Consider the following 18,838-nt stretch of genomic DNA (forward strand, 5'->3'; position numbering starts at 1 on the left):
CCTCTTCCACAGGACGAGTAGACCCAAACCCTGAAAAAGCTGCGCGGCTTCGGCTGTACCTCCAGGACAGTAGGTGGCACCCCAAAGACCTGAGCAGAGCAGTTTTCTGTACTGGACGCCAGCTTGGATCCTCGACTTGCCGCCGATCCCGGAAGCCGAGAAGTGTAGGCTGAAGAGAGAGCCCCGGTCCCTGCTGTAGAAAGTGGGCAGCACAGCTGGATACAGGACTGCAAAGCTGGGCTTCAGCAGCGGCAGCTGGCAAGGCAATGTTTTTAAATTACAATCAGAGAATTAGTGCAAGGCACCCAGAATAAGCTGCCATTGTACATACCGCTCCTCTTCACCCGCCTGAGCGTCCGAGTTATATAATGCAAAGCTGATAGTTTGGTGTTAAACGAAGGGATTTCGCCTGCTGCTTTGCTTTAAAGTGATTTCTGGCACGTAGATGCCCCGGGGCTGAGAGCAGTTCCTACCGAGCCCGTTTTTAACCTCGATGCCCCTTGAAGTGGTTATCCTTTACCCGAAGGGACAGTTTGGAGGGCTGGAGTACTCGTAGTGACTTCACTTTGCCATGTCTTTGTTAGCTAGTTGGTAGATGGTTGTAAAGCGTTGCAGTTCTCGTTTTAGGGAAGGGTAAGTCCAGAGATTTTGTGTGTCAGAATTTGGCAGAACTGGACCTGCAGCTCTCTTTCTAATGGAGCACTGCCAATCTTCAGCATAATAAAAAAATCCGATCTGGGGTACATAAGAACTAACCCAAGCTTGTGAGGTGTGGCATTAGTCTGTCTTAAAACATAGGTTAAAGAGTGACTCTGTGCTAAAAGTAATCAAATGTTTCTTCCCAGTTAAATAACACATAGGCAGATCATCTAAAAACGCATTCATTTATAAATGCCTAGCCTGTCACTAACTCTTTCATTTCTTTAGCCTGAGCTCCTTTGTGTTTATCAGAATGGTGTGAGGCCTGGATTTATTTTAAAGTAAGAGAACACACATTAAGATGTTTACATTAAACAACTCAGTTACCAGCATTCTCTCTGTGTTTGGTGAAGTAACAGGGAGTAAGTTGCTAGCCATTGGTGTTGTTTTAGGCTGGCTTGTGGTGGTCCATGTGTTGGTCAATATATGGCTTCTCTTCCTTCTGTGTGTCTTACTGATGGCATTGGGATTGTGGCTAGGTGTGAACATTGTTGTCAACACTAGTAACCAGGTGCACCTGGAGAGATTTGCCACCCTTGAGAGCCTTCCACAGAGTATGAACGCGGAGCGACACTTAGAGAAGGAGATAAACTCAATCATTCAGAAGGTGATCCGGGACTTTGTGTTGACCTGGTACCGGCTGTTGAGCAGTGAGCCACACTTTGAAGATGAAGTGCGGGGAATAATGAATTGCATGGCCATAGAACTGAAGAAAAGAATACAGTTAGTGAACCGAAACACGCTAACTGAAAAGGTTCTGGTTCTTGCAGGATATCACCTCCAGAGTTACATGAAAGCTAAAGAAACAGTGGCTGATTTACACTCCAGTGACCTCCCTATTGACCCTATCATGCAAGTAGAGCAGCTCTGGAAGGGTTACAGTGAACTCTTCCCTCCACATCTGGCAATACAGTCTAGTGCCATGGAGCTCACATATACCAGGGGCATTGCAAATCTATTATTGAGTGTATTGGTTCCCAAGCCCCACTTGGAAACACGGACTGGCAAGTGTGTGATCGTGGAGTTGATTGCCTGTAATGTCCTTTTGCCCGTGATCAACAGAATGTCTGACCCAGATTGGATCAATCTAATCCTCATTGATATTTTCTCAAAATCAGCCTTTACTGTGGAAGAAAAAAATAAGGAGCCCGTTGAAATACCACTTTTACAGCCGCCAGTACCAAGTTCTTTGCCTCTGAAAGTTCAGATGGAAGTCACACCAGACATTGTCCTGCACACTCCAACAGCCTTTGACGTGTCAAGTTATGACGTGGTGGACAGTTTTGAGTATGATCACCAAGAGGATGAGGAGGAGACAGCGCATCCACATGAACACTTCGATGATCCTGCAGTGAGGAACCCAAAGTCCACGCACCACCTGCATCCTGACACTCAAAGTCCTCTCTTCTTCAGTTATTATTCAGAACCTGAATCGCCAGTTTCAGATCTTGGAAAGGATATGGACCCTTTGCTGGATGTTACTACCGAAGAACTTCTCACTGACTATTTCCAGGACTCACTCACAGAGTTCCCTTTGACTCAGGATGAAGAAGGTGATGAAGTAGGGGACATGATCTCAGAAAGTACCTCTACATCTGGCTTTCCTTCCTCTACCCCAATAACTATACCAAGCTCAGTCCCTGAGATTCTGAGAGACCAGATGGACTTAAAAGAAGACACGAACCTTAGTGCTGCAAATCCTGTATATCTCGCTGATCCGGAGAACATTTCACCAAGGACCCCTTCATTCTTTGAGAAGGAACCTTTGCCTTTGGAGAGCTTTTCACAGTGTCAGCTGGAACCTGCACCTTCTGTCTCCATGCTGAGCTCCTCTCCCACTTCTTCCATGAAAGCTTTTATCTTCCAGCCCCTTAACAGCCCTGACGGCCCCGTGGTCATCCAGAACCTGAGGATCACAGGCACCGTTACAGCCCGGGAGCATAGCGGATCTGGTTCCCACCCGTACACACTCTACACTGTCAAGGTAACCCAAATTCTGGTTTATATTCTTCTTCATTGTGAAAGAGAAAAAAATGGGATTGTAATTACATCAGTACATGACTACTGATTCACTAAAGTGGAGAGAGGGTGGGAGATGGGGGTTTCTTTAATTTATTATAGGGCAACAAGATCTTACAAATGTCTTAATAAACAAGCTTTTAAGACCACTGAGATTCCTTTCTCTGGATATCAAAGGGTCTGAGTAACTCCACTGTAAAATACTTAAGAGGGCAATTTTTGCAAGCAGCAACGTATGCCAGACTTTCTGTACCCATGTACTTTTAAACAAAAGTACCTGCATACGTTCTCCCTGCTATTTCTGTGGGTAGAGCATTTTGAAAATTCAATTCCAAGTTCATAGTTTACTCACCTGACCTAGCCATGCCTCTAGGAATGTCTTTTTTCTTATCTGATGAAAGCATGCTTGTACTTTTAGCCGCAGTTTTCATCCTGGGGGTTCTAGCTGACTAACTCCTAGCTAGATTATTTTGAAAATTATCTGCTTAGTAACATAATAAAGGTTTTCTTCCAACAAATAATACTTTTAGTACAGTGTCCCATGAATCCCACAAACAACAGTGTCTGAAATACTACCAAGCAGCAGCTCTGTGTCTATATGTGAGAGAGGAACCTGAAATCCATTTAAATGTTTGTTTTTTTTTAGGATACCTAGTAATAGTAGTGACATTTTGATTATGGTAATAATTGTGCTTTCGAGTTGGGGGTTCTTCTAGAACTGGAGTGTGTGTGATTAGTCCGTTATTTCCTGGATTTGTGGTCATTTTGTATTCTCTCTCCCACAGTATGAGACAGCACTGGACGGTGAGAACCTTGGTAGCCTGCAGCCTTTAGCATACCACACAGTGAATCGACGTTACCGTGAATTCCTGAACTTGCAGACCAGGCTGGAGGAGAAGCCAGATCTTCGCAAGTTCATTAAACGTTAGTCCTGGGGGCAGCTGGCTCACAACTGGAAGCCATCAGTAGTGATGTATGCTGCCATGCATATGTTTTCTTCCAGTGCTGTGCTGATATCATGACTGCAAGGTGCCACTCTTTGCAGAAACACATCCCATACTAATATGAATGTGTCAGTACACATTGCATCAAATGTTGTGGCTAACACAAGCCTTTCCTAGTGTGTAGCCAGATGGACTCAGGACCAATGGTTATGCTCCCCTGCCAGCAGATGAAGATGGAGTCAGATTTCAAAGCTGACGCCACCCTACATATACGCCTACAGTGACCTCAGTCCTCCAGTATTCTCCATCTCTAGCAGATGGTGGACATGCCTATTCCTATAGGATTGCTGTACTTTTTGGAAGGAGAAATTCTACTTTTAAATTGAAGGAACATTGAGCCCTGCTCTCCTGCGGTAATACCTAAAGGTCCCTCACCCAGTTGAGAATTCCTGAGGCGATTTCCAAGATCCCTCAGAGGTGTGCCTTGGTCCAGTAGCCAGTTCCCGTCGCAGACTTTGCTGCTTAAGCAGCTGAAAGGCAGCGAGTGCAGGAAGATGAATGCAGCGGAGATGGCCAAAGCCCTTTTCCCCCGCAGCCGTAGACCGTCTCTGTACTCAGCTAGTTAGCGCCGAGACCAGGTAAGTTTAAAAAAAAAAAAAAAAGAGAAGAGGATTTAGCTCCCAATTCAGAGATGCTTGGAGGGGTTCGGTAAGACTTCCTCCAGTCTCCTCAGCACGCCATACCAACATTGTTCCCAATCCCATTGGGGTAAGGGGAAGTGGGTTTCTGAGCTGGTTGAGCGGCCCCCAGTGTGCTAGGCCCCGCTTTAGGCTTGGTTGGTGCATTGTGTGTTAGGCCGCGGTGGTGCCATCTTGCGCATGTACTGGAAGCCATCCAGGATTTGATTGACCTGGAATGGGATGCCCCGGAAGCAAGTTTTTAAAGGGGGACAAGCGTTAGAAGCTCTATATCCACTAGATCTGGCAGTGAGAGAGCCTTTGCATTTCCCTAAAGTGGATGCGCTGGTCTGTGAACAACTATCCCAGTGGAGGGAGGAGCGGCCTTAAAGGATGCACATGATAGATGGATGGAGTCCATCCTTAAACAAGCCTTTGACGTAGTAGCAATAACCTTGCATATTGCTTCTTGTTGTGCCCTGGTAGCTCATTTGTGCTTATTCCTCTCTCAGTAGGTGGATGACTCGGGTGCCTTCCAGAGCAGTTATGGAACCCGCCGCTGCCTTTTTAGCGGACGTGGGCTCGGATCGAGTCCGTACTTTGGCCAGAGGAGTGACCTCAGTGATGGCAGCTAGAAAACAGCTATGGCTGTGGAATTGGTCGTCAGACACAACCTCCAAGGTCAATTTTACAAGGATGCCCTTTAATGGATCTCTCCTTTTCGGAAGCATATTGGAAAAGCTGGCCACTAAGTGGGGCGAATCTCCAGTCTCCCGGCTACTGGAAGATAAGATAATGCAGTTACAGCACCCCTCACCTATGAGGGGCCAATCCAAGGACTCCCAACGTTTTCGTCCCTACAGAAACTTGACGTTTCAGAGGTCTCAGTCCTTCATGAGGATCTGACTCGATTGTGTCTTACGGTCTGGCTGTTGAGAGGGCTCGCCTGATGATGAAGCAAGGATATTCTGTGGCGGTAATTGCCAGCTTACTCTGCGCTTGGAAGTTCTCTACATCCATATCGTATGTGCAAGTCTGGAGAGTATTTGAGGCCTGATGTGAGGAACGTGGTGTCCCCCCTTGGGCAATCAAAATCCCACTAATTCTGGAATTTACAGGATGGCCTGAATAAAGGTTTGGCCCTTAACTCCTTGAAGGTGCAGGTAGCGGCTCTCTCTTCTTTCAGGGGCGAGGTGAACGGAACCCCCATGTTGGCTCGTCCGGACGTGTCTCATTTCCTGAAAGGGGTGAAGCGTCTTCAGCTGCCCCTACGATGGCCGGTTCCCTTGTGGAATCTCAATCTAATATTGGAATTTTGGGCAGGGCCCTTCCTTTCAACAGCTGCGCAGTCTTTCCTTGTGTTTATTTACCTTGAAAATGGTGTTCCTGGTGGCTATATGTTTTGCATGTCGCATCTCTGAACTACAGGCACTGTCGTGTCGGGAACCGTTCCTCCAGATAAGTCCAGGAATGTTATGACTTCGTACCGTTCCATCCTTCTTGCCCAAGGTAGTCTGAGTTTCATTTGAATCAGTCCATTTCGTTGCCATCCTTGGATAAGCACAAGGATGCGGAGGAATACCACCTCCTCCGTCATTTGAATGTAGGTAGACTTTTTTGGTGCGGTGTCTGGAAGTTTCAGAACTGCTCCGAAAGATGGACCGCCTGTTTTGTCCTTCACAGTGGAAGGAAGCAGGGTAAAACCAGCTTCGTGGGTTACCATAGCTCATTGGATTAAGGAGGTGGTCATGTGAGCCTATGTGGAGGCAGGCAAGCCATTACCTTTTCAGGTTAAAGCTCATTCCACCAGGGTTCAGGGGGTCTTATGGGTAGAAGTCAGACTGCTGTCGCCCGTTGACATCTGCCAGGCAGCGAAGTGGTCTTCCATGTACACCACCTTCAGGTTCTATCGCTTGGATGTACAGACCTGAGAGGACGCAGCCTTTGCAAGGGCGGTGTTAACCGGACCGCGGGCAGCCTCCCCCTCCCGATCGGGAGTAGCTTTTGTTCATCCCATTGGTCCTGAGTTCATCTGGCTACACACTAGGAAATGGAGAAATTACTTACCTGATAATTTTGGTTTTCTTTGTGTAGACAGATGGACTCAGCATCCCGCCCTTGGCTGCCCAAGAACTGTGGCAAGAATTTGCCCATGGAGTGGATATCAAATTCAAGAGCTTATGGGTAAGCCTTTATCCACTCCCTAGATCGGGGCACCTATATTCTTACTGGGGTTCAGTGTTTGGTTGAGTACAGTTACGGGTATCCATTTTTAATCATATTTTTAATCAAGTTATTTCACTAGTAGGTCCACAGTGGCTTTTGAAGAGAATACTGGAGGGCTAAGGTCACTGCAGGGGTGTATGTAGGGTGACATCAACTTTGAAATCTGACTCCGTCTCCATCTGCTGGCATAACCATTGGTCCTGAGTCCATCTGTCTACACTAAGGAAAACAAAATTATCGGGTAAGTAATTTCTTCATTTCTCAGAGCTGTGAGCACTGTGGATGTCGCTTTCTTAGCATTGACTAATGCAAGGTGACGTAGGTGCAGGGATATCCTAATCAGCAGAGCACCGTGCTCTGTACCAGTAATCAGCCACAGCACAGTTTGGCGTTAGCTCTGTGCCAATCAGTTCTTCCCATCTCTGTGATCTGATGTTGGCTCTGTACCAGGTTACAGCCCTGGTACTATGCATTCTGATGTTAACTCTATAGCAGAAATCAGCCTTGTGCATTCTGTGGCTAGTACTGTGGCTGGAATCAGCACTGCACACTCTGGGTTATCTCTACCAGGGATCAGTCCTGCCACTGCATGGTCTGGTGTTAGCTTTGTACCAGGGATTAGCCCTGGTTCTGCACTCAGTATAGGTTAGCTTTGTAGCAGGAATCATCCCTGGCACTGTACAGTTTGGTATAAGCTCTGTGGCAGAAGTCCGCTGCAGGGCTGCAGTCTGTACCATGGATCACCCTGGCACGGCACGATCTGTTAGTTCTGTACCAGAGATCAGCCCTGGCACTGCACAGTCTGGTGTTAGTTCTACCAGGGATCGGCCCTTTCACTGTACAGTCTGATTTTAGCCCTGTACCTGGGATCAGCCCTGCTACTTCACCCAGTATAGGGTTAGCTCTATAGCAGGGTTTAACCCTGGAACTGTAAAGTCTGGTGTTAGCTCTTTGGCAGGAATCAGTCTTGGCACTGCAATCTGGGATTAATTCTGCGGGAGGAATTGCACAGTCTGGTGTTAGCTCTGCGCCAGGGATCAGCTCTGGCAGTTCATGGTGTAATGTTAGCTCTGTACCAGGGATGATCCCTGGCACTGCGCCTATTCCTTTGACATTTTTTCTCTCTTCCATTTTTTTGGTGGGCTCTGTTCGTACATCTAAAAAACATTTAGACAAAAAACTCACAAGTTATCCATCTAAATGGCTTAAATGGCATATTGAGCCTCTTATCCTAATTTAGCTACGTAGCTGTGCTTTGAATATCCCATGTAAGTTAGCTGGATAAGTTTTGTCCGGCTGACTTAGCTGTTTTGGAATATCTATCCCTAGAGCCCAATATTCAGATCTTCTTAGCCTGATATGTAGCTGAGAGAGAGAGACACTTTACAAGGCTCTCATATAAGTAGACTATTTATACCACTGGAAGAGGAGCAACTAGTTACTAGGGGTGAGGTTTTGGTCCGATCTAGCTTGTTAGCAGCTAGGTGTAGAGTGCATCAAGATAGTTTGAGAGTACAATGTGCAAATCTCGTTTTTATGTATCTTTCATCACTACAAATCATATCAAATCTTCACTGATGATAACTGTGCTGTTCATACCTCTGACTGTGCATGTAAAACTGCCTCCTAAAACCTAGCCCACCACCACACCTCACACCGAGTTCAGAATGGACCCTCTTACAGTGGTATGAAAAGTTAATTAATATGTGGGCCTCCCCAGAGGCGCTCTCTCTCTCTCATCCCCTCCCTTCTCCCCTGCGATAAATATCACAAATCCCAGTTCGGCCATAACGCACAGCATAATGCCAGGAAAAAGTGTAGTTATTTCTGGCGTTAAATCCTGCGATAGCGTGCGTTAAGCTATTGCTTGCAATGTTAAGCACCCCTCATGTTCATTTACTCCTCCCATACTCCGCCTTCTTGACTACATTTTTTAAATTTTCATACGGATCTCGCAATGCGTTATTTATCGCATGCATTATGGCGTTATCGCAGGCGTTAGGGCCCTAATGCGATTTGAAAAATGACACACACACCCCCCCCTTAGCCGGCTAAATAGTTACCCAAATAACTCAGGGGCAGGAAATGGGCGGCTTGGGGCAGTGCTACTATCCACTTAACTTACTTAGCTGTTTTCTTTTACTATTGACCTCCCAGTGTAGGGTGACCTCTGTCTCAGGGATCAGCCCTGGTACAGCACAGGTCTGGTGTTGTCTCTGTAAAATGGATCAGCCCTGGCACTGCAAAGTATGATGTTAGCATATCTGTGGCATTACACAGTCTGTTAGTCCACGGTGCTTGATGGCTTTCATAGACCCTCTCTGGAACCCTTTCCTTTTCCTTTTCAGACATAAAAGGGCCAAAGAAACTTTTCCCTGACCTGCCATTTGGCAACATGGACAGTGAGAAAGTGGAGGCACGGAAGAGCCTCCTGGATTCCTTCCTAAAGGTGTGAAGAGAGCCACTCCCTGCTTCTGTCTTACTGATAAAAGAGTCCTCTGTCCATCCCACTGTAGAGGAGAGGATGGAAATGCACCCATTCCCAGTTCACCTCCATGTATGCTCCTGCCCTTCTGCTTCCAGATCTTTTCCTCTCAGCTGAGATGCATAAGAAATTTGCAACAAACACGAGAACACCAAATACGCCAAGACTTTTCACGTCTATGGGAAATCTTACAAAGCCCAGCCCTCCAAATGTAAAGGTTTTGCCTTAAAATTTAATGCTAAATTGCCTAGGGGAATGGGTGCATATCAGCAAAATTCACCTTTTCCCGACATTTCCCTCCTCTCTCTTTTAAATTGGTTTTTTTTTAACTGATAAATCACAACAGAGCTGATGATTCTATCCCCAGTCATTTTCTGCAGAATTTTGCTTGACAAATAGTTTTTGCAGATTTGTGATGCATTCAGGGAACTGGCTGTGAGTTCAAAAGTTTAACGTTTTTTCGCCGAAGCTAATTGCTCTTGTGAAAGTCACTGTTTTCCTGATTTGGTTATTACTGCGAGCAGATGTGTGCAGAACCCAGGATGTCTCCCTTTATAGGAACTCATTCAGGAGCTCTGCAGTAATGCGAGTATAACCAAAGAACGTTTCACTCCTCGCACTAGAGAGATGTAAACTGGAATTGCCAATGCAGACATGGAGGGCAACCCCAAAATATACATGAATGCTTGTAAGAGCAGAAGAATAAGTCTGTCTGAGCAATAGTAGTATTTCTGACTGCTCATTTCAACGTGATAGGAAATAATATTGTTGCTGTGTATGAAACGGACATGTGGAATGGTCTATCTCTGTCCTACCCCCGACATCTTTGACTGCATTGTTAAATAATCTATGACTGGTCTATCTTCCATAAATTTGTAAAGCCCAGTTCACAAAGGCCCTGAAACCTATTATTAAGCATTCTCCATTCTCCAGATATCCTGGTATGAATGCCTTTTTGCCTGCTGATTTGGTATTGTGCACTAACTTGTATATAGTTTCTGTTATAGTTCAATCCCATAGCATATCCCCATAGCATTTACTCATTGATGTTTGTATTTCTTGTAAGGGCTCCTCCCAAATATTATTTATATGTTGCCTAGTTTACTATGTTATCTGTTATTTGTAAGGGCTCCGCCCAATGGTTTTTTGTTCACTGTAAACCGATGCGATGTGCGAACGGTCATCGGTATAAAAGAAACGTTAAATAAATAAATAAATAATAATGTACATGATCTTTCTAGACCACATAGGGCCTATCTTTGCTTAGAATGGACTTCTGGAGTTCTGAAAACCTCTGTATGATATCTTTGGATAATTCTAAAATGAATCTCAGCCTATAAAGAATTGTTTTCCCTGGGACCTGCATGGCTACCAGAATTCTGGACAGTCAGACAATTTCCCAAAAAGTGAAGGAATTTGAATACGTGAGTTGACAGCCTCACCATTCTCGGTGTGTGACTAGGAAGTTCCTGGCAGCATGAGCAGGGAGTGTAGAAGGGACAGGTGGGGGATGCAAGTAACTAAGCTGATTTGAGAGAGAGAGGAAAATGTGAAAAGTCCGGAGAATAACCAGAAATAAAACATCTGGTGATGATGTCTTCAAAGCTGCCTTGAAGGCGTTGCTCAGAGTAACCATTCATTCCATTTCATCCTGTTATACCAATCCAGTCCTTACAGATGGGTTATTTCCCCGTACCTGCAGATGAAAGCAAAGCACACTGTCCTTTCTCATGACATCATTTCCATTTGCCGAGTCCTCTGTTTCAGTAGTATAGCTATTTGAGCAACAGAGGTAATGCACATATATTTATGACATAAAAAGTAGTGGCATATCGGAGAAGATGACACCCCCCTTTTTTTTTTCCTGCAGCTTTTATCAGCGGCCCACATTGCCTAACAGGGGAACATTCCAGCCAATTACCCGAGCAGGAATCTTCTCAATCCTGGCGAGTGGAACCTCAGCCAGAAGGTTTTTCAGCAAATTGTATCCAAGTGAAGGCTGCCTCATGTGAACCTGTTGGCAACACACAAGATTGCCAAGGTTCGTCTGTTCTTTAGCCATTGAAGGGAGCTCAGAACCGAGGGCATAGATGCTCTCATTCAGCCTTGGCCAGTAGTGGTGGTTCTTTATCTCCCCTCCTTGGCCTCTGATAAGCAGAACTTTGTGCTGAATTGAGTTGGAGAGAAATCCTGTTATCCTAGTGACTCTGAAATGGCTTAGGAGACCATGGTACATGGATCTGGTTACAGATTTACAATGTTCTTTGACTTTTGGATGCTCAGAGGCTGTTGGTTCAGGGTCCCATGGAAAATCCATCTCTTTTGACTCTTTTGAGAGCATGCTTGAGATGGAAGGGATATTCTTCCTCGGTAATTTCTACTTTTCTTAAAGCCATAAAATTTCTACCACTTTGACATACATTTGGGTCTGGCGCATTTTTGTGGACATGCAAAAATTGTATGGATTCTCCCTGGTGATTGGGTATTCCTTGCATTTTGACATCCCTGCAGAAAGGATGCAATAAAGGGGTTATTCTTAAATCCTCTGAAGGTCTAGATTGAGGCTATCTCTGCTGCAGAGGCAAGATGTATGATATTTCTGTGGAAGTGCACCCGGAGGTCTTGCACTTTTTTAGGGAGGAGAAAATACTATGACCTCCTTTTCGGCTTTAGGTTCCTCACTGGGATCTTATTCTGGTCTTAAAGCATTGGTATTGCCTTCCTTTGAGCATCTGATGCAGATTTCTCTTAAGAATCTTTCCTTAAAAACTGTATTTTTAGTAGCTATCTGTTCAACTTGCTGTGTTTTGGAGATTCAGGCTTAGTCCTGTACAGACCTTTTTCTTATCTTTACATCGACCTCTGTCTTTACGACCCATACGTTCCTTTCTTCCTAAGGTTTTATCTGCATTTCAATTTTGTCTCTTAGCCAGCTTTATGAGGGAGAAGTGCAGTGGCGACAATGATAAATCATTGAGATACTTGGATATTCTACAGGTGCACATTTGGTACTTAGTATTAACTAATTCCTTCTGTTAGTCAGTTAGATTGGATAAGTTCTTGGAGGAGAAGTCCATTACCTGCTATTAATTAAGTTGGCTTAGAAAATAGCCACTGCTATTACTAGCAACGGTAACTTAGATTTGGGTTCTTGCCAGGTTCTTATAGCCTGGATTGGCCACTGTTGGAAACAGGATGCTGGGCTTGATGGTCCCTTGGTCTGACCCAGTATGGCATGTTCTTATGTTCTTACTCTATATTGTTTGGAGGTCCATGTAAGGCAAAAGCAGTCTCAAAAGCTACTTTGGCCATTTGGATCAGGGACCCTATTATTTCAGTATATTTGCTCAAGGAGCAGCAGTTCCCAGAGATCATTTATGCTCATTCTACTAGTCTGTTCCTTGGGCGGGAGCAATTGGAGTGGCGCCAGAAGACTTTTGCAGTGCGGTAATGTGGTCGTTCTTGCATTCTTTTGTAAAACACTATAGATTGGAAGGGAAGCAGCCTTAGAGCTAAAGTTCTTACTCTTATTTTGCCCCTTCCCTCTTAGTGGGGCTTTGGTAATTCCCACCAGTAAGGACTGGACTGGTGTAGCTGGATGAAATGGAAGGAGAAATTTTTACCTGTTAATTTTGCTTCCATTAATCCTGCTATACCAGTCCAGGACCCTCCTGGGAAGTTCAGCCATTTTGAAGCTGCGTCTGTTTTTTTCTTAGATCTATCATGTTTTTGGTTGTCCTTTTTTTTTTTTTTGCACCTATTTATTCTTTCCCTGTAGCTACAGGTTCCTAGAGATAGGAGGAGTTTCTCCTCAACTGTGATGGAGTTCTCTGTTATACTTGAACTTGGTTAGAGGGCCCTTGGGTGGTGGAGAGAGCTGACTCCACCCATAGGGAGGAGCCCTGTGGGGACTCTCCTCGACAGGCGGGGTCTCAGCAGTGATGGACACAGGAGACAGAGTGATATTTATTATACAGCAAGAGAAATCCAAGGAGCGGGTTTGTAAACTCAGTCCTGGAGTAGGAAGACCTGAGATGAATTCTCCGGTAGTGGTCTGCAGAGCAGGGTAACCTGGGAAATACTTGCTTCTTGGTAGTTCTTGTGCGTGATAGCTCCAGTAGTGGTCCGCAGCGCGGGGTAGGCCAGAGATAGATGTTGGCAGCAGGCACAAGGCAGCGTGGATCCGGTAGTGGTCCGTAGAGCAGGGTAACCCGAGGATCCGCACAGCAAGAGAGAAGCAGAGTTGTAGATCAGGTCTAGTACTCACTCCGTAGTGTTGCAGTAGAGATATCGTGGACGCAGCAGTGGAGACCCGGAGCAGGAACACTGAAGGGTCATCCGTAGAAGTAGCGAGAGGTACTCACTGAGCTGGTGAAGGTGAGACTTGCAGAAAAGGCTCTCTGAGGAGCGGATAGCCCTGAGTGCAGCAAGGCCCCCGAGGAGCGGGTACCTGAGACACTCAGTCTGGAATGCAGGAACAGCGAAGTGTCTCTGAGGAAAGGAATTGAGCAAGATGTAATCCTTGCTAACTCGTTGGTAGGAAGGTCCGGTAGGCTTAAGTACACATAGGCAGTGACGTCATGCGGAGGGGTCGCCCCCGAGGTGCCCGCCATGACATGGCTAAGACGGAGGCAGGCACGCGCACATGCCCTAAGTTACACCAGATTCAAGATGGCGACCGGGCTTGTCCACCCCGTCCCAGGAATGCCAGGGAGGTCGGCGTGCAGAGACAGAGTTGGCCATCTTAACCAGAATCGGAGCTATAGGGCAAAATGAGGTGAGCAGCAAAGGTCGCAGCCGTCTATGACTGATGGGCGCAACATTCTCATTTTTGTTTGTTTTCAAATTTGATGATGTACTCTGTCTTGAGTACTTTATCAGGCAAATACTAGATCTTTCTGTGCTGCAATACCTCTAAGTAGCGGTGAAGATGTCACAAGAAAAGACTGTGCTCTGCTTCCTTCTGCTGATAGGGAGATATAACTCACCTGTAAGGACTGGACTGGACTGGTGTAGCAGGATTTATGGAAAGAAAATTAACAGGTAAAAATATTTCCATTTCCATTAGAAAAGACCAGAAAATGAATGTATTTTTCTTCCAGCAACTCTGCGCCATCCCGGAGATCGCCAGCAGTGAGGAGGTTCAGGAGTTTCTGGCTCTCAATACTGATGCCCGGATTGCCTTTGTGAAGAAACCTTTCCCCCGGCTGGACAAGGTAAGTGCGGGCCAGGGCCTTTCCTGACATAGCTGCCTGTCTGCAGAGGAGAGGTGGGAGAGCTGGGTCCCTAGGGGTCTGCTGAAGGAGAGGCAAGTCTAAGCCAGACCTAAAGTGGTGTAAGGAAGCAGCCATTTTCTGGAGAGGAAAAGAGAGAGAGGTTGGATTCCTGATGGAGCGGGAGTCTCTTCTTTGCAGTGGGTGCTATGCTGAAGCCAATTTTAGTGTCGGCAAACTGCTGCATCCTACAGCACGCATGTGATCCAAGATGGGGCCTGGAATTGCAAGTAAATAGAAATCTTGAGACCCACCTTTGCCTACAACTCTGTATGACCCTGGGAAAGTCTCTTGATCTCCTGGTGCCTCAACTCTAATCCCAGCTCTGTCACTGACTCCCTGAATGACCCTGGGCAAGCCGCTTTATCTTTCTCTCACTCAGTTCTGGTCCCACCTCTGAGGTGGCTATATGCATGATTGTGTTATATTGTATCGTAAAGTGTTTTGGGATCCTGTTTGTATGAAAGCTAGTGTATCTGTCGAAGTTAGGATTCTTAACTTGTCTGAAGGCGCATTCTCATACCTTGAGGGATATGTCACACCATGGCTCAGATGTCCTATTCCTGGCTCCTTATAATATCCCATGGTGCCCGAAGATTATCACTTTCCTTGTCTTTATCCTTTCACTCCCCCGTCTCTGTCTGGTCTCAGATGGTAGTTAACGCCATAGTGGACACCCTGAAGACAGCTTTCCCCAAGTCTGAACCTCCGAGTCCTACGGAGGAGCTGAGTGAGGCGGAGATAGATGGGAAACCCCAAGCTGATGGAAAAAAGACTACCAAGTAAGAGACACCTTTTTACTAGTCTGTCAACATCAAAGGTCAGCTCCCATAAGAACTAGTAACTGCACATAAAGGAGGGAGGGAACAATTGTGGAGGTGAAGGAGAGGAAGTGTATGTGTGCGTGCATGTCTGTGCACAGATGGACTTTAGAGAGGCAAGTCTGTGTAGATCAACCTATCTGTGTATGTTCTATGTAATGTTTGTTGCAATAATTGTGTTCTACTATAAACCGATATATGTCTCTTGCCACATGAATGTCGGTATAAAAAAGTTCAAAATAAATAAATAAAAAATAAATAAATGTTTGTAGGGTTGCAGGGTTTTAACTGCTGGAAGCAAAGGGGAGGGCTCTGTTTGTTGAGATTGGCAGTCTGTGTGTCCTGGAAGTGATGCTGGCGGAGACAGATATTTGGAAACATGAGTGGGGGATAGAAACTGAGCTCTTGACTTGTGGGAATGTACTATAGCACGTGGCACTGGCTCTGTGAGGTCCTGCAAGCTGCAGATTACAGAGTTGACTCTTGGAAAGACCTTAAGGGCTTGGTTTTCAAACCTTATTTTATGCATTTAAGTGATGCTTTAAAAATAAATGAGGAATTTGTGCTCAGGAGCAGGTGTGCCTTCCTGCACATATGTGTATGCACATCCTGGGACAAGCTGTGGAGTTTTCAAAGCAGACTTACATGCAGAAGCCTGCTTTGAAAATTCAGACTAAAGACTTAGGGTACAAAGTATGCCCAAAGAGTTTATCCCTACATGGGCTGTTGTAAAACTTTCCTCCCAGTACTGAGAGACTTCAGGGCTTTTCTGTCCAACCTGCTTAAATTCATTTCAGTTCCAATGGGACACCTAGGGTATTTGTCTACCAGCAAGAGCAGAAAGCTGCTCCCCATATTCCCAGAAACTATACAAAATATTTAAATTGTGTTTGTGTGACTTTGCCAGGTTCTTGTGGCCTGGTTTGGCCTCTGTTGGAAACAGGATGCTGGGCTTGATGGACCCTTGGTCTGACCCAGCATGGCAATTTCTTATGTTCTTATGTTAACTTGTGGTCATGAAGGACTCTGTAGTTGGGTAACTGCATCAGAAAGCCCATTTCGAAAGTGTGTAGAGTACTGCATGTGTTCCTGGTGGTGATTTGTTTGGCTAGGTGAATTTCGGAGCTGCAAGTTTTATCATGCAGAGATCCTTTTTTTGCGGATTTTGAACGATGGAGTCTCGCTGCGTACATTGCCTTCCTTTTTACCCAAGGTTGTATCTGCCTTTCATCTTAGCCAGACGATAGAATTATCGAGTTTTCTGCACCTGACATCAGATTCGCTCCATGTGTAGGAGCTTCGCCTTTTGGATGGGCATCAGGTCCTGTTGCGGTATCTCAAGGTTACAAATGACTTTCGGAGGTCGGATCACCTCTTCGTTTTATTCAGTGGAGCAAAGAGGGATTGCAAAGCGACTAAGAGAATGATTGCGAGATGGTTGAAGAAAGTGATTATTTTGGCCTATATCTGTAAGGGTTGATCGGTTCCGGAGGGACTGCAGACGCATTCTACTAGGGTGCAGGCAGCCTCCTGGGCGGAGCGCTAATTAGTTTCTCCACAGGAGATTTGGCAAACAGTGACTTGGTCTTCTTTGTACACTTTTACCAAACATTACCATTTGGATGTTTGGGCTAAGGAGGAGGCCATGTTTGGTGAAGGTGTGCTGTGTGTGGGTTTTTCGGGTTCCCACCCAGTGTAGAGGGGCTTGGGTATATCCTACTTGTCTGGACTGATCTGGAAAATTGATTCTTACCTGCTAATTTACGTTCCTGGAATACCACAGATCAATCCAGACTGCCGTCCCTTTATTGTTGCGAAAGACCCTTTCCGCTTCTGAATGCTTCTGGTAATGCCAATTTTGAATGAGTGATGCAGAATTTGAACACGATTGTACATTGTTTAAACAATTTTGAGGTTGGAAGTGTTTTCATTACCCTGAGATGAGGGTTCACTTTTCTTGGGGGTTCCAACTTTAATCCTCAGCTTGCTCTAGAAGATAAATCCTTGGAGTTTGGGAAATAAGTCATCTTGGCTTGGGAATAGGTCAATACTGAGGGACTGCAGGAGGCACTCTCGGTTAAGTAGCAGTGCCTGAAAAGTTTTTATTCTCTGCCTCCATCTCCAATTTTCCTTTCCTGATCATACCTTTACAACAATCGCCCAATCCCAGAGACGATATCTGAGACTGATACCAAGTTCGAAGTATAGGAAATCCTGAATTCCCGGAGATGTCCGAAGCAACTGGAATATCTTATTTCCTGGAAAAGATTTGGTCCCAAGGAAAGTGCATGGGAGCCCGCATCCAAGCTCCCCCACCCCATGTGGTAAGGGACTTCCATCAGCGCTTCCCCTAGAAGCCGAAGCCAAGAAGTCTGGGGAGGGAGCTTAGGAGGGGAGGTACTGTAACGTTTGCCGGTTGTGGGATCAGCCCACAACCAGCAGAACTCACCCCAGCAGCATCATCAGGCTCTGTGATGTGGCACGGACTTTTCAGCGATTTGAACTCTGCCAGTCGCTGCCATCTTCCCCCCCCCACCGATGCTGCCTCTAGGCATGTGTGCATGCGGCAGGAAAACCTGCCGGAGCACCTACCGACGACGTCAGCAGCTTCCCCTACATAAGGGCCAACCCGGCGTGCCATTGATGCATCAGCAACAGGTCCTGCTGCATGTCTTGCAGAGTGTGTTGCGTATTCCTGATTCTAATCTTGTTCCTGTATCTTGCCTTGCCTCATCCAGCCTGCCCAGCCTCGTCCAGGTTGCCCAGCTTCATCCAGGCCCTGACCGCCTTGCCTGCTCCAGTCCTCCCTTCCTTGACTTGGCTTGCTTATTCAGATTCGACCCTTGCTTCAGACCTGGACTACTCTTTTTCCCTGCCACTGACCGTTGATTCGGACCTGGACTATGCCTCACTCACTGCCCGTTGTGACCCTCTGCTTGGATCCAGAGATTGCCTGTCTGCTGCCTGCCCTGACTTCAGCTTGGCCTTGGAGATTTTCTTTGTTTGCCCTGTGGAACCATTGCCTAAGTCCTACCAGTCCCCAGAACCCAAAGGCTGAACCTGCAGGGAATGGGATTGGTACAGGTGAAGTTCTAGCTCCATCCCGGCCCAGGACAAGTTTCCAGCTGTTAACGTGGACCTAGTGGGTTTGCCTACTAGGCTGCACTAACCATGCTACAGCACAAAGGTCCACTCCCCTTACAGCCTCTTGCAGATTCCGCATGTACATCAAATAGTCATTGGCATCAGAAGATAGTTTACATTCAGAATTCTGAGCAGGAATGCCTGTTAACTTGGGCTTTTGCATAATAGCCAATAGTAAATGTTCCAAAGATAAATAAATAAAAGGTTACATAGGAAAACCTTATCTGGTGCCCCAATGTAATCAAATTGTGAAGATAATGTCTCATTAACCATAACATAGGAACAGGGATTAAAATATGACAAGATGGGCATTATTAACAAATGAATCTCCATATCCAGACCACTGCAGAACATAAAACAAATATTCCCTTTCCACATGGTGAAACATTTTTTCAGCATCTATAGAAAGAGCAACCACCGGATCAGCTTAGGAGCTACAGAAATAGCATTATGAAAAAGTTGTGCGTTATCTGTAATAAGGCGGCCTTTAATTAAGCCGGGCAGATCAATGACTCAAGGTACCTGGGACCCATTCCAAACGTTCCTTTCC

General features: G+C 45.9%; 1 protein-coding gene across 2 annotated transcripts in view; it reads left to right on the forward strand.

The window, feature by feature from the left end:
- SNX19 (sorting nexin 19) overlaps window positions 1-18,838 on the forward strand; it is an 81,950-nt gene continuing 63,112 nt past the window's right edge. Inside the window, exons 1-5 of one of the 2 annotated variants that reach the window (XM_029572983.1) lie at window positions 1-2,683; window positions 3,504-3,522; window positions 8,914-9,014; window positions 14,153-14,266; window positions 14,975-15,105. In XM_029572983.1, coding sequence (XP_029428843.1) covers window positions 1,001-2,683; window positions 3,504-3,522; window positions 8,914-9,014; window positions 14,153-14,266; window positions 14,975-15,105 — 2,048 coding nt within the window. In that variant the 5' untranslated portion in view covers window positions 1-1,000. Of the gene's footprint in view, window positions 2,684-3,503; window positions 3,643-8,913; window positions 9,015-14,152; window positions 14,267-14,974; window positions 15,106-18,838 lie in introns of both variants that reach the window. The other variant, XM_029572982.1, reaches the window with a different exon arrangement.

This window comes from Rhinatrema bivittatum, chromosome 12 (genome assembly GCF_901001135.1).
Source record: "Rhinatrema bivittatum chromosome 12, aRhiBiv1.1, whole genome shotgun sequence".
In the NCBI taxonomy this organism is placed as follows: domain Eukaryota; kingdom Metazoa; phylum Chordata; class Amphibia; order Gymnophiona; family Rhinatrematidae; genus Rhinatrema; species Rhinatrema bivittatum.